This window comes from Anguilla rostrata, chromosome 3, assembly GCF_018555375.3.
Source record: "Anguilla rostrata isolate EN2019 chromosome 3, ASM1855537v3, whole genome shotgun sequence".
NCBI classification, from domain to species: Eukaryota; Metazoa; Chordata; class Actinopteri; order Anguilliformes; family Anguillidae; genus Anguilla; species Anguilla rostrata.
In genome coordinates, this window is record NC_057935.1 from 12,844,059 (window position 1) to 12,860,008 (window position 15,950).

General features: G+C 44.3%; 1 protein-coding gene across 4 annotated transcripts in view; it reads right to left on the reverse strand.

Moving 5' to 3' along the window:
• Positions 1 to 15,950, reverse strand: part of si:dkey-172j4.3 (diacylglycerol kinase delta) — a 70,871-nt gene that overhangs the window by 5,116 nt on the left and 49,805 nt on the right. For all 4 annotated transcript variants that reach the window (XM_064326303.1, XM_064326302.1, XM_064326304.1 and 1 more), the window contains 16 exons: positions 15,760 to 15,919; positions 15,007 to 15,115; positions 14,306 to 14,445; positions 12,982 to 13,066; positions 12,499 to 12,590; positions 11,081 to 11,180; positions 10,266 to 10,470; positions 9,236 to 9,334; positions 8,497 to 8,584; positions 7,585 to 7,692; positions 6,079 to 6,175; positions 4,199 to 4,306; positions 1,591 to 1,704; positions 1,276 to 1,410; positions 367 to 530; positions 27 to 141 (listed from right to left, as the gene is read on the reverse strand). In XM_064326303.1, the coding sequence (XP_064182373.1) occupies positions 27 to 141; positions 367 to 530; positions 1,276 to 1,410; positions 1,591 to 1,704; positions 4,199 to 4,306; positions 6,079 to 6,175; positions 7,585 to 7,692; positions 8,497 to 8,584; positions 9,236 to 9,334; positions 10,266 to 10,470; positions 11,081 to 11,180; positions 12,499 to 12,590; positions 12,982 to 13,066; positions 14,306 to 14,445; positions 15,007 to 15,115; positions 15,760 to 15,919 (1,919 nt within the window). The remainder of the gene's footprint in view (positions 1 to 26; positions 142 to 366; positions 531 to 1,275; positions 1,411 to 1,590; positions 1,705 to 4,198; positions 4,307 to 6,078; positions 6,176 to 7,584; positions 7,693 to 8,496; positions 8,585 to 9,235; positions 9,335 to 10,265; positions 10,471 to 11,080; positions 11,181 to 12,498; positions 12,591 to 12,981; positions 13,067 to 14,305; positions 14,446 to 15,006; positions 15,116 to 15,759; positions 15,920 to 15,950) is intronic.

Consider the following 15,950-nt stretch of genomic DNA (forward strand, 5'->3'; position numbering starts at 1 on the left):
GGGTAATGTAGTCTGAAAAAGCACACCTCGGGGCTGGAGGGCTTGCTGGGGAAGGCCTCACTCAGGACCAGGGCGCTGGCGTTGACTGCATGGGCCAGCTCCTGCTCCACCACCTTGTGTGTCTTCGCTGCCTCCCTGATCCTGCACACAACAGCAAGATCCACAAGTCAGCAATAACCCACCTTAATGTGATCCGTGTTAATGCCAACCAATGGCATCATAGCCCTGCAGGTGCACCACAGATCAGATTTGCATAAATAACACACATTTTGTCTTGTCAGCCAGTTTGACTGTGCAATAGCCCTGGTGTTAAGGCTCGCGTTGGCCTTAGGGTGGGGTCAGGTGAGAGACCCCAGGTACTGGTACCTGCTGATGAGTGTGTCGGCCACCAGGCCCAGCTGCTGCACCTGGGCGCACTCTTCCTCCGTCAGGTACTCCATGGACTGCTGGGAGTTGAGGCGGGGCCGGGAGGAGCGGTAGCCGTCGCACTTCCTCTTGTCCTCCCATGACTTCAGCGTGCTCTCGAACGCCTGCGGGCGAAACAGGCGCGGCTCGCGTGAAACAGGGACCAATCAGCTGCGTCGGACACTCCCTCTCAATTGGCGAGTGCTCAGTGTTCTGGCACAAAATGGCTGGTGTATGTGTGTGTGTGTGTGTGCTGCACCTTGGTAGTCCTCCACCCTTTTCTGCGTAAACCCGTTTGATATCATAAGATTAAATGATAATTACATAAATGTAATCCATTATTATAAACACAGGGAAAATGTACGACAATTAAAATATATTGGTTTCAATGGGCCTCCGGTCCTGCAGAGCCGGTCTGTGTGCTGGTTTTTGTTCCAACCAATCAGTTTTGTTCCAACCCTCAGTTTTAGTTTTATGACAGCTCTATAAAATATGCTGGTTCACTGCAGTCCTTGAGCACAGTAAAATCTTTAGGGTACACCTGCAGTATGCAGTTGTAGCTGGTGCTTATACAAGTGTCAGATCAAGATATGACTGAGCAAATAAAATATTTAAGAGCAGAAGTTGGCACAAACACCTGAAACAGATCGGCCCTTGTTTTGCACTGATGTAGAAAATACCAATGTTCACCCAACACGGCTGTGACATAGTAAGCAGTATTACATTCCTAAATCATTACAATAGCTTTGTGACATGCTATGTGGCTGTGCTCAATCTGTCCATACAGACAGCACCTGCTGGGATCCCTTGTCTCTCTGTACCCGTTCCCCCCATTTCGCCTGCGCTGATCTGAGCATGCTCAGTACTGACCCGGTCTCTGGTGAGCATCTGGGCCCGGTTCTTGTGGACGATCTTGACCATTCCCGGCGGCTGGATCCAGGCCTCGCCGTCTACCTGCACAGGCACACCCTCCTCTCCTAGGATGGTGATCTTCACCTGCCGACACTGTGAAACACGGGCACAGGAGGCAAGGTTGAGTAAGGAAATGCTGAACTTGAGCACACACGTGTACATGTAAGTATTTTGTGTATATGTGTATATTTGTGTGTGTATCAGCATGCGTGTATGTCTGTGTGTATGCGTGTGTGTTTATACGTGCGTGTGTGTGTGAGGTGTGTTTCTGACCTGCGCGATGCGGTGGTGCTGCAGGTTGATGACACGTGACATCGCCATCTGCATGCTGCCGAACACCGCCACCACCTCCAGCTTCTTGTCGTCAAAAGAGGGCGCCCCAAAATTCTGGGAGACAAAGGGCCACTGTAAAGCACTCGCATGCACAGACCGAACCCACAGACCCTGAGAGCACTGCATTCAAAAGCTGCGTGGATTAGAGTCATGTGATCTGAGTGTTTGTGGATTAGGGTCATGTGATCTGAGTGTTTGTGGATTAGAGTCATGTGATCTGAGTGTCTGCAAACTCCTGCTTGGGGAGGGTGTCCTTTGAGCATCACATCATTCGGTTTATCCTTGGTTGTCCTTGCTAATAAAAGCCTGGCAGGGGTGAATGAGTAGGGTGTAGGAGTGTCCAGCGCACCGGCTGGTCCTGTGGTACACGTAGGAGTCGGTCTCTCTGCGTTCGCTCAATATTCAAGTCCTTGAAGCCATGATGATGTAATAATGCTCAACCTAGCCATGTTAAATAAGTGGACCTATTTAGGCCATCCAAAGCTTTGATTTAAAAAATACCGTATGGTTTGCAGACAAATAAGTACAAATGAAAGATACATTTTATGACATGATTTTGAAAATTAGTTAATACTTGGGTAGCAATTACAGGTATGATTTCTTGATGAATGGTTTTTTTTTATACTCATGAAGAATGGAAGAAAGTCTGCACACAGAGAAACAAGAAACATAGAGAAAATAATCTACCTGCATTAATTATTTGTACATTCATCCCCTGACCTCTGTCTTTCCAAAATTTTTCTTGGTGCTCATTTTCAAGTCTTAGTTAGAAATGTGCTACGCAGTAGAGGGAACTTACGAAACTGAATAATTTATGTTGGAAATCATGTGAGTCACTTCAGTTTAGGTAGGGGCTAATTCCCAGTTGGTTACATATGAGGTGGCAGTGTGGTATTTAAAGTTCGATTCCCAGGAAGGACACTGTTGTTGTATCCTTGAGCAACAAACTTAACCTGCATTGCTAAATACCCGTAATGTAATACAGCAGCAAATGTAGGATTGCTATTATAAGGTGGTTGGACACTCATCCAAGTTATTTCAGTTTTTTATTTTAATGAATTTTGATGATCTTGTTATCATTACTTTAAGAAAAGAACACGCTACTTGAACTCAGTTTGAACAACAACACTAACAACTCCACAGTAAAAAAATTAGGCCTGCGTTTTTTTTATTTGCCTCATTTCCATCAGTAAGTTGTTATGGTCAATTACATTTTAGTTTCATTTCAAGTTCCTTTGCACCTTATCTTTGCTCCTTCTTCTCTCTAGATTTTATTTCATTTCTTAAAGCTGGTTTCTATTAAGATTTTAATCTCATGGTGGGCAGTCTGGGCACTGAATGACTTTTAATCTCATCGGGGGAAGCTGTGCTGTGGAAGGGATCTTTAGAAGATTACATTTTTCATACATTTTCATTTTAATGTGAAATTAAGAGATGTCTTGATATCTGTGCATGATTGCAGATTACACATAAAACAAACATTCTCATTTATCTGAGCTAGAAGTCACTAGCAGCATACAATAATTGAGTATGACTTGCACTTCTAATAATTTAGCAAAAATAAATGAGTATTCAGCAAGCAAGTTCTACTATTTAAATGACAAAATTTTGCAATTATTTGCTGCAGACAATTTTCATCACATAAAATTGCTGGCGTAATCACTTGATCTGCTTAATCAAGTATCAAATTGGCAAGTTTGCCATTGTTGTGGTAAGCATTCATAAGGGTCGGCATTAAGTTTTTCTTGACTATACATGATTGTCAGTGATTTCCTGTTCACTTCAAACTGCTCAGTTAATGCAGAGAGGTTTCTAGCTAGGGTCTTTTGAATAAGGAGACAAGCTTTTACAATTTTATATTTTATGAATCTCATATCTGAAAAGAAAACACTCTGTTGTTTATGATGTTCGCTTCTAAGTTAACTATGCTTGTGAAAGTATAGTTAACTTAGATTTTAATGCATCCTTCTTGACTGGGCTCAACATGAGCACAGTGGGCTTAACTGGAACATCGGAAGAGATTTTTATTGTTTGTAGCATTTAAGCCCACCTGAGATAAAAGCTTTTTTTGCAAGAATGTACATATGTATAAACCTTTAGTAAAACCCTTACATTAAAATACATTTATGTTCTCCAGTCAAAATTAAGCCAATTGTGTTTTCACTGTGACATGAGGTGTAGCAGGGGCATAGCTAGGAATTCTGCCCCCCCCCCTTTTTAATAAAACTAAATTATTTATTTTTTTAGCTCTGGGCCCTCCAAGCTGTGGGCCCCTAGAATCGTCACCACCTTTCACCGCACTAGGGATTATGACATCTATAATATTGCTATAATATTGCTAGTTCCACCAACTCCAGTAAGGTCTGCTTGGTATCTAGCCAAAAGCAGGGACTAAATATAGCTTCTGGAACAAGGTATGATGCGGTTCCATCGCTAATGTAAAGGTTAACTGTACCTGGGACGTCAGTTTAGGATATAGTACAGTATGGTGTGGCACAACTGTCAGATCTATCTAGGGATAAAAGGTTCACGGGTTCGTCTGACTTACGTTGTCTTCCTTGGTTCCGCCCCAGAAGTTTATGCCCCCGGCGTAGCTGGGGATGTTGAGAACAGCCAGGCCTTGGAGGCTGGGCAGGGACATCGGCACACCATCGCACTGTGAAGACATGCACACGCACGCATGCACGCATACACACACACACACACAAACACATGCACACACACACACATGCGCGCGCGCACACACACACACATATATTATTCTCATGGCTTTATGACAGATGTGGCACAGGGTGACCATATAATATGATGGTTTGGGAGGTGGGCTTGTAACTTGCATTTTTTTCACATAAAGAGGTGTGAAAGGCTTACTCAGGACTGTATTTATGGGAAGTCCATTTAGCATTTTGAGGCCCCTAGCTCCTCACCCAGGGCTGGGTGCAAGCCCCAATATTAAGTTTCTAGCAACAGGTTCCATGTCTTGAGGAAGAACCAAGATTGAGCACCTAAAAAACAGGTTCCAGGTCTTAAGGAAGACTTAAGACTGGGTTCCTGAAAATTAGGTTCCAAGTCTTGAGGAAGACTCAAGATTGAATTCCTTAAAACAGGTTCCATCATGTCTTGGGGAACACCCAAGACTGAGTTCCTGAAAAGCAGATTCCAAGTCTTGAAGAAGACTCAAGATTGAGTTTATGAAAAGCAGATTCCAAGACCTGAGGAAGCCCTAAATTATGTAAAGATAAAATACTGGACCTCGCAAGAAAAAGCATGAAGGAGTGTAGTGGAGGGGCCCGGAGTTATGAGGTACACATATACTGCTCAGCACCAAGGTGTATGTACTAGACTTTGGGTATTTAGTCCACTGAAAATTCCATGAATCATGTCTAACCAACAACTAAAATAAATGAGAAAAATTTTCACATACAATTTTCTTAAATGAAAGACACAATTACTAAATGTTTGGTATACTGAGCTAAATATTTCAAGCAAGAAAAGGCAAATTTTCTGGGTAAAATATTTTGGTTAAATGTGGGGGAAATGCATGGAAAAATGATGACAAGTTGCCCTAAATGAGCATGACTACTAAGCTAATGAATAACAAATAATGCCTGCTCATTTAAACAGATGTATCATGGGTAGCCCAATAACAGGACAACACTTGAAGTAGCTTAACAACCAGGGGAACCTTTAAGTAAAAACTAGCATTTTTGAGTTCAAGTATCAAGAGTGCTGAATCAGGGTTCCTCTGTCCATATTTTGACCATGGTAGATTTATGAATTTCAGCAACTCATGGAGAGTACTGCAAGTACAAGTACTTATTGCTCATTAAAAAAAACCCAACACATTTTGTTGCCGTGAGCCTTCAGGGTGATGTTAAATGCAACAGCTCGCATTCACACTTGCTAGCAAAAACAACCGACAGAACTGCAAGTGGTGATTAGACAGCATTCTTCTCAGCTGTGAACCAACTAGGTGCATTAAATGAAATTAGACAACAATTATAACACGCTGCAGCCCGGAATAAATCTCAGTGGGGAAACACAAATTAAAAGATGAAATCATTAAAACATTCCCTCTGCATCAGGGGCATCCAACCCTGGGCCTGTGGATCTCCCTGTCGGTCTCTGTTGTTACTGAACACTCAATTGACCAATTAAAGCAGTTGATTGCACAAGCAAACTCACCTTGGCTGCTTTCTGGGATCGGAAATGGTTGCTGATGTTAAGGAGGACACAATAACACCCTTGCAGTTTTTTAGGGCCAGATTAGGGGAACCCTGCTATGTATAGTTAACCCCTGTAAACAAACATGTGCATAGGGACCCAAACGTACAGTCAGAATCAGGTTCTACTTAGTCTTAAGCCAAGCGAGGCTAAGGAGAACACGTGAAAATATGCGCGTGCACTCGGCTTTAGGGCGTACTGTACCTCCAGCTGCACCCTCTGCTCCAGGTTTTTATAGGTCTTCTGGACCAGCTCCTTGGTCCCCAGCACTCCGTACCACATCATGTTCTTAGTGCGACTGCTGTGGAGCACAGAAGTCCACCAATCAGCAAACTCTAATCTGCATCCCTGGCGGACCTGGATCTAATGCTTTGGTTAATGATACCCTTTAACCACCACTAAATTACCAGCAGATTAGTAACACTTTTAAAAGACTATATCACTGTTTTCACACGGTTTGACAAAATTTTCAACGAAATCATTTTTTCTATATGATTTTATGCTTTTGTTAGTAACTTGTTTTCTTGGAACTCCTCAGAGATCTCCAGGACTATTTACCAAGTTCTCCCAGCACCTAAACAGTTAAACTGTTTCAAAAACCATTTGACCCAAGTCCGATCCCAGGCTGACACGCTTGTGTCATCACCAAAAGAAAATGGCAGACAGATGGAACTCTCATCCGCAGTTAGCAAATCAACAAACACATAGTACCATTCACTGACACCATACTGCAACCAGAAAAAAAAAAAAGGATTATTCACGGACACAACACCACAGCTGGCAAAAAGGTTATGTCACCGCTCACATCACGAGCGCGTTTTAAAATATATGTATTTTGACTTAAATTAAATTTAAGCAACCCCCGCATTGGCATGGCAACACAACTAACAGGACCTTGTTCAAGACTCAATGACGGTGTCATGACAACGTGGGAGCTATTTGTACTCCATTCCAGCCTTGAGGATTTGAGGATTGCTTTCTCCAGGCAGAGTGCAAATTTCCCTTTATCTTCACCATTTTATTTTCACCTTTTAAAAGGGGATCAATCTAGAATGACAGAAAATGTCGCACAGCGCTTCTTCGCCAATTGGTCTGACTAGACTTTTCCCTTTAAATAAAAATTATCCACTCTTACAAGCCTCATTTTAGAGCCAGCCTCATTTTATCACCAATTTTTTCCTTGCTTCCTGCCAGACATTCCCAGTACGGTATCATATAATTCTTCCTGTGTCATATTCATCAAATTCACTAAGGGATTTCTTCAGATTCATATTATCTTGCTTGTATTGCCCATCTGTGACAGCAAAGCTTCAGCGCTTGTCCTTAACCCTGATTCACAATTAAACAGAAGAACGTCTTAAGAGTTTAATTCTTCCGAGACACATTTTGGCATGTTCAGAAGTCACAAAAATAAACCTGCCTAATTGTGTTCGTAAAGAACGTTACACTAGCATTTTGGCTTCGGGAAAAATGCGGACTGAATCCTGGTAATTTGCATGTCGCTGCAACAAATACTTTATTACTCACAGCCAACCAAGAAGGCTATACATCTGCTAAATTTAGATACATTAGTGCTCTGATACACAAGATACACAGCTGGGCTGAGTTGAGAGCAATGGCAGGACAGTATAAGGCACCTTACAGCAGCTTTCACACATTTTCTCGTATTACAAAGCCAAAGGAAGTCTGTGAGTCACAGACAGGAAGTACCTGCACTTCTTGGGGTTCTCGTCTCTCTTGTTGTTGAACTCCAGGGAGATTTTTGCGTCCAGTCCGATCCCAAAGTAGTTGTTCATAACACATTTCTCTGAGCACTGTCTGTAGGCAGAGATAATACAGGGTCGTGTAAATGCGAGCCTTCACCTGCCACAAAAAATATCACAAGTGAATGTGTCGAGGAACGCATCAACGGCATATTTAACGCAGACGTGCTGGCACACGTTTGTATTCTTTTATTTGCATCTCAATACCAGTGGGGAAATGTGCCAATGTTTCGTCTGGAGGACACTTAATTTCCATTTGCAAATGTAGCCAGGGTGGAGTTCAGTTTCATATTTTGGCATTTAGGCTTTATCAGACAAGGGTGATTGCTGTGGAAGACTGCAAATGAGTGCATGCGGAATGTGTGAGAGAAGGAAGTGGCACTGTGGACAATGTTCAACATATTTACAATGCAACCTGCAAGATTGTTTAAATATCGGGTGTGTGTGTGTGGATGCTGAGGGAGGGGAACTGTGAAAAAGCAACAGTCAGTTTGCGGTTGATCTGTGACTTTATTTAGAATCAGTCGCTTGTGTTTTTTATGAGTCATGCTCTGGTCCTACGGCCAGTGCACTGACCAGCACTGACACAGTCAGTTCTGATAAGGAACCATGACGAAGAAAAGTCATAGGTGAAGATTTGTGCCTCTTGCAGCGAACAACTGAGGCTTCATGAACCCTGAAATGGGTGGAGCTCAGGATGCCTCATCACTGACTTAAACCAATAAAGGTATTTTGAGTCTTTTGAGAGGCCCACACTAATCAGTGACTGACAAAGCAACGGTAATCAGGGGGATCTGCCCAACACAATGCCATTCAGCCGAATGGTTCTGAACATCAAAACAATGATGGGGAGTCTTACACAGAATCCTCACTGAAGACTATGGAGCTGAAGCTCTCTGATTTCTCCAGGACAATGGAGGAGGAGGTGGGGCTCACTGTTCCCCGGCCTGTACGTCACGAGAAAAGACAACATGAAGGAATTATGGGTAACGGCACAGCATGGTCATATACAACAATTTCATAAGGGTCAGGGGCAAGGAGTAGACTGTGGAGAGTACTGTCTCATGTAATGAATATAACTCTAATCTAATGAAGACCTTTCCAGGTTGAAACACTGATGCGCAATTACATTTGTCTGGGTACATTTAATACAATGAGATGCTGGTATTCTCATTCTCTTCAATAGAATTACTGGTTAAAAAAATATAACAAACCAACCACTTGCAATTTTTTCAGTCTATTACCATATTTTTTAAATGAAGGGATTCTTGACAGAAATTAAATTTAGCTATTTTTATTTAGAAATGAAAACATAAAGCTCTTTCACTCAAAAATGCAGTTAGTGCAGAGCCAATTTCTCTCATGTGGCTCAACCTCCTTGAGCCAGTTCAGCTAACAAGTGCAATTGTATTGAAAGCATAGCCAATCAGAGTCTATTTGCTGGCCGATCAGAGCCTTTTCAGCTTGATTTCAGTTTGTTCTTTTTATCAAGTGGCTGCGAGAGAAGAAGCAGTCTTTAAATCACAAAGCCTACGGTAAATCTGAGAGGTTACGGGTTTTAGGCGGTTTCTGTTTGCGTTCGCGCAGGGGTCACTCACGTGGGTCGGCCTCCTTCAGCTCCTCGCTGTTCTCCCGTTTTATGGAGGAGGAAGAGGGCATTCGCTGCACCTGCGAGTGCCGGTTCTGCTCGTCCACCACTGATCGCGGAAACGAGGCAGAGACGGCAAGCAACGGCAGATCAAGGACAAAGTTGAAAAGGAACGTTTTGGTTCGTGCAAATTATTGCTACGCAGAAGCTCGTGTTAAAGCATTGACTAGCCTGGGATTCCACAGAAGCCTATTTGGCTAAATCATTATTATGATTGTCCGCAGAAGTATTATGCCAAACCAGAGTAAACACATTAACAGCATGGTCTAATGCTACTGTATTCATAACAACATTTGTGTGTATAACTATTCATCACTTGGTTAGAATTTGTTGGCAATAAATATTATAATAGCAGCTCTGCAGACAATGGGTGAGAGTCATTATTGTTTTATTGTGGTCATTTTTGCAACTGTCATTTGTTTATTCCACCCAACAATACAAGTGTTATTATGAATATGACAATAAAAAATAAAGAAAAGAGGTAAAATGGTGGAACGTAGTGTTGTGAGGTGCCAGAGCCAGGCCCAGCTGGGGGCAGGGTGGGGGGCAGAGGCAGGGGCAGGGTGGGGAGCTGGGTGGGGGCAAGGTGGGGGCACGGGAGGGGCAGGGCGGGGACAGGGTGGGGGCTGGGGCAGGGCGGGGACAGGGAGGGGCAGGGTGGGGGCTAGGCAGGGGCAGGGTAGGGGCAGGGCGGGGGCAGTGTGGGGACACGGCAGGGGCAGGGTGGGGGCAGGGAGGGGGCAGGGCGTGGACAGGGTGGGGGCTAGGAGGGGCAGGGCGGGGGCAGTGTGGGGACACGGCAGGGGCAGGGTGGGGGCAGGGAGGAGGCAGGGTGGGAGCACGGCAGGGGCAGGGAGGGGGCAGGGTGGGAGCACGGCAGGGGCAGGGAGGGGGCAGGGTGGGAGCACGGCAGGGGCAGGGAGGGGGCAGGGCGGGGCTGGGCGGGGGCAGGGCGGGGCCAGACGGGTCCAGGACCCTACCTTTCTCGGCCTGCTCGATGATCTGGCGCAGGGCCTTCTTCAGGCTGTTGGCCCGCAGCATCAGCTGCTCTTTGGACTTGAAGGGCTGGGGGACCTCGGGAGATTCGGAGTCGCCCCCGTCGCCCCTGACGGGCCTAATGCCGGAGTCGCTCTCCTCGTTCAGGGCTTTGACCAGGGAGTCCAGCTTATCGTTCAGCAGAGCACACTGGGTGAGGAAACACACACACACACACACACAGCACTCAGTCGAGAGGACTCGCTGTGAAGTCAACATGCGGCACTCTTCACCAGATGTAATAGGGGGTAGGTCTGCAGGGATAGGTCCGCAGCCTCCGCCAGCTTTCCCCGCAGAACGAGAGCTAAGGTTTACTCAAGAGCTCAAGCCCAAGGATCGCCTGCTGAGGGAACTAATCTCTACTCTTATTGCTTCTGCAGGGGGCGATGCATGCTCTGCGGTGGACCGCTAACGTGCTCGCTAATATCTTTTAACAAAGAAATCACTCCGCCAAAAATGCGGGACCTTTATTATAGCACTTCTGGATTACCTTTTATCAGTTATTATATAAGATTTTAAAAAGTATAACTGTTACAGTATGTGTGAGCTAAGAATACTCTTCACTGTATTACTTTAATAGAGAAAAAATAATTAAAAAAAAAAAAACCCAAAATTCGCACAAACTTAGGTCCACTCTACCCACAACCCTCCTGGCCGTCAGCGCCCAGTCAGCATGTTACACAACGCGTTGCACAACACCGTTACACAAGCGGAGCGGGCAGCTGCCGAGCTCGCAGCGCTCGGCGTTACACAAGCTCACCTTCTTGGCCATGGCGTCCGCCTCCTCCCTGTTCTCTGTGGCTCTCTCGTACGCTTTGCCCACCTCCGACACAAAGTCATTCACTGTCCCACACAGGAACCTGAAATAACAAGCACACCCACCTCACTATCACCGTCCCACACAGGAACCTGAAATAACAAGCACTATAACACTATATCACATAATAATGCTAATAATGCTAATAATGCTAATAATAATAATAATAATCAACCCCACCCACCTCACTACATCACATAAGAATGATAATAATAATAATAATTATCAAAAGAGAGAAGAGAAACAAATAGAATTCAAAACTGAAATGAGACAGTAATAACAGGCAATACAATGAATCAGAGACAAGGCCAAATCTAAATAGAACAACAGGGTATTAATTAATGCTTGCATGCACGGAGAATACACCGCACCACAGGGCTATCCAACTCTGTCCTCCCGGCAGCCATTTTCAGAACCACGCTCTGGTTTCCTCCAAGGGCACCTGCTACTGCCCACTGAATAAGCACTGTGCTAAAACACACACTGCGCTCCTCGCCCCATCACCCGCATTATATTTACACTACGCCATTCAGCACAACATACTTTCTTATACAATACATTCAATCCATTGTGCAGCTGGATATTTACTGAAGCATTGCAGGTTGAGCAGCTTGCTCAGGGCTACAATGGCAGTGCCCTACCTGGGCATTGAACCCGCAACCTCAAGCCGAGTTCCCTAACCATCATTTTACACCGCCGCCCATAAGGACATCTGCTTGGATTGTGCTTGATGCTGGGCTGATGTGCAATAGAATTTCCAGCTGCATGCCTGAATTTTTTTCAGCAGAGTTTACATGAGATTTCATTTATACTTGAATACCAAGTATAACATGAATATGTATTCAGAAAACAATAGGTCACCCGCTCTCTACATGTATGAGAGTTAACTGCTCCTTGTGAACTTATATATTTTGGTGTCTGTCTCATTAACGTTCAGTGTTGCATCTGTTCCTTGTTTCCACATTTGTCCTCAAAGCTCAGCAGAATGTCAGAGCATTGCATCATGGGACAATATTTGTGTTTCTATTTTCAATTGGTATTGGCCTACCATAGAGTAGAAGTAGATAAGTTAAATGCTGACATATGCCAAAAACATATTGTGTGTTTATATAACATGAAACAGGCACAACTATTTGATAACAATAAACCATTAAAAAAAGTTTACTTTACATAACAAAATAGAAATAAAAAACATTCTTGTTGGCTTAATCATAAGACAGATCAGGAACTTGATTCCATATGTTTCGCGGCAGTGAAGGACATGGGGGACAACCCAGAGCAGCATGAATGCAGTCCACCACACCATCAAGTCCATCAAATAAGAACCAAGGTGCTGGACTGAGCACGGAACATGCACTCACTTGGCAGAGGAGATGACATCGCTGTGTTTGTCCGAGTCCAGGATCTTAGTCAGGTGGGACGCCACAGAGTCAGCGTAGAGGCTCATCTGGGCCTGGGTGGAGTCAACGGCACCAGTCAACCGCCAATCATGAACTCCGGAGCATTTCAGTTGGATATCAGACAATTACACCATCTACAAAGACCTCTTCAGAGCACTAAGTTGGATATGAGGAATACTTATATACAGCTGATGTATGGAAAGTATTCTGATGCACAAATGGCTAAAGTGCATCATTCAGGTGAAACAATCACTGCACGTTGCGGGTGGCTGTTGTGAGTTTTCCCCATCACTGTAAAGCACTTAGTGACTGTGAAAGGTGCTATACAACTGCAGTCATCTTTATTAAAGGAGTTCACCCAGTGCACAATTCCCAGCATTGAGTGAAAGTGGTCTGGAAGCGACACTTGATGATGACGGTGTTACGGTTTGGAAAGGAATGTACCTGGAGGGTGGAGTCCAGCGTCTCGTCCTCCTTCACTATTGGGGGGGCGTGCTTGGTGGGCACTTCATAGGTCATCACACTCCACCTGAGGAGCACACACATGCACACACACACACACACATACACACACACACAGAACATGAGAGGAAGCGATCAGTGATGACAGAATTGTGAGAACTGACGCAAAAACACTGAGAGAAAAAATGTCCAAAAACAGAAAGTCAGGTTTATGAAGAAAGACTCTTAAGTCATGTGCACACACCCCTCTGGGTGATGCAACCAACAGCCTTGGGGGTGGGGGTGGGTGTATTGTTGAGAAAACAATGTTTTTGTAAGGCTGTTCATGTTTTTTTCTGTGCATTGGGGGAACTGTGCTGTTGTAACAGCATACTATTAGTTCCCTTTGTTTGCAAGACATCTCCATTTACATTTTTGGCATTCTGTTTTGATTGACAGACAAGTGAAACATCTGAGACAGTAGCAAAGTCTCTAGAGGAGACAAGCTGGATGATTTCGTTGGAATTTGCCTTTGCCTTAAATATGTGATGGTTTTGTAGATCTCTTCTTTTGTTTTGGAGTGTTTTTTTTCCAGTCATTTGATCCTGTGGACAGCATCTCCAGCTGTACACATGTATGTTCTACTGAGCAGCACATACCAACTCAGAACCAGGACCCCCCCCCCCCCCCCTAAAAGTCAAAAGTTTGTATGTTGCTCAGTCAGGGGTCACAGAGCTGGAAACCTCAAAAGTGAGCAAATTATCTGTAAAAGGTCTTTAAAAGGTCTTTCTACAGCATGCTGAAAATGGCAGACCCATCAGCTGGAGTAGAGCATAAACAGAACGCAGGATTGAGGCCATTTATACCCAGGTAATCTCGAGCATTACGAGCAAACGAAAAGCAGTAAACAAACGTACTGCAAACGGGTGATGCAGAAAGATCATGCATTAGTTGAGTGACTGGTTGAGTAATATTTCAGTGAAATCTCACCATCCCACATAGCTGACTCCAGTGTGTGCGAGACAAAGCTTCACTAAATATGACAAATGCATTTTTAAGCCTTCAAGCCCCGTCACAAAAGCCAACCTCTTCCCTTTCACCTACTCCGAACGCCACTGCTGCACATTTGAGCTGTTTTTTTGGTCAGTTTTTTGGTATAATAATATCATTCCAATGATAATTACGTTTACTGCACTTAAAAGCCACTATGTGAATAAAATCTATTATTATTATAATTACTATTATTATTACTGATCCCTATGGCTGATCTGTGATTGGCTCATTCAGTCCCTATCCCCTCCCCCAATCCTGCGCAGGCCCCGCCCACCTGTCCAGCATCTTGGTGGTGGCTCTCTCCAGCTTCTCCAGAATCTGCATGAGCTGGGCGTCGTCGTCACAGAGCCCGCCCCAGCCCAACACCCGGGCGAGGTCATTTCCTGTTCCCAGGGGCAGCACCCCAAGCTGGCACTGCCGTACCCACAGATAGACACACAGACACCACACAAGATTGATTAACATACGATTATGCCTTAAAATTAAATTAAATTTTTCTTTCACTTTCAAACGGTGTACATTACAATATGTATTAAAATACAATATTATCTATTATTTATTATATCATATAGCTGACTGATGATAAGGAATTTTAATAATGCTGTTGGCTCCTTGAATGTTTAAGTTGTGTCAACAATACAATACAAACACTGTATGGGTTACAATAGGAAACTATGGTCAGAATTAAAAGAACATTTGTCCTTACATTTGACATGCAAATAAATGGAAGTGTTTCAATTTTCTTCACAGAGTTTGGCAAACCAATACAGGTGATTGTCAAACTTGACAAACTATGTTTGTAAAGAAAAACAAATGCTATTACTTGCAGACTGTATAACGATAAATCAAAATGGTGTTAATGTGCACTGAACTCAGGCCTTTGATTGACAATACACTGCATACATTACAGGCCAGCTGGAATAATGGCAGGGACTAAATGATATTGGCGATTACAGCAGATCCTCTCTCTCCTACCTGCTTGTGCAGTCCCAGTTTGTCCAGTTCAGACAGGACCCAGCCGACGCTGCCGTCCCCCCCACACACCAGAATCCGGAACGTCTCGAACTTCTGGAAGAGCCTCAGACTGCAGCGGGGTGGGAGTGGGGGGTTTTGGGGTGGGAGGAATTGGAGGAGAGGAGAGGAGGAGGAGGGGAGGCCCATTTAAGTTATCTCTTATCTCCTTCAAGGTGTCCTCAGTCAAATAAGAACCAAGACGTGATAGAAACAGCTGGCTAACTTTTCAATCAAAAAAAACATTGCAGCTTTAAGAAGGCTACTTTAACAGAAAACAAAAATTGAGAAATCCCTCTTTAATCTTCTTTCATCTCAGACCTTCTACCCTGATTTATAAATTAAAAGATGCAGGTCTAAGATGTTGCATCCAAGAAAGCAAAGAGCCATCCTGAGTAGAGTCAGGGTTAATAAAATTGAGATAAGAGTCTGTGATTTATTGATGCATAGGCGACAAACATTGAAGCAAACTAGCCAAGTGAACAATCCCAGCAGCTTATATTCAATGTGTGGACATGTGGCAGCCTGTGTCAACCATATTTTAAGAACTCGGATATGGTAAGGACTGAAACTTGATTTCAGGGTGTTTGGTGTTGGAATGTGAGTGCCGGTTTTCTCAGAGTTTTGTCCAGTCAGACTCAGCCGTAGTGAACGGCCTTGTGGGGGTTGTGAGGAAGGTAAGGTAAGGAATGAAGCTCCAGAGGCCTCTGGACTAACCCCAGCTGCGGGCCGCCGTTCATCAGGTCAAACACCTGCGCCGGGTTGAGCAGCTGCTTGAACCTGCGGAGGAACTTCACCCCCTGGTTGTCCCCGCTTTTGGAGTTGACCAGAACCAGCAGCGGACTGGAGCAGGACGGGCTGGTGGCCTTCCAGAACCCTGGAGATACAGCCAGAGGTGTGGAAAACAT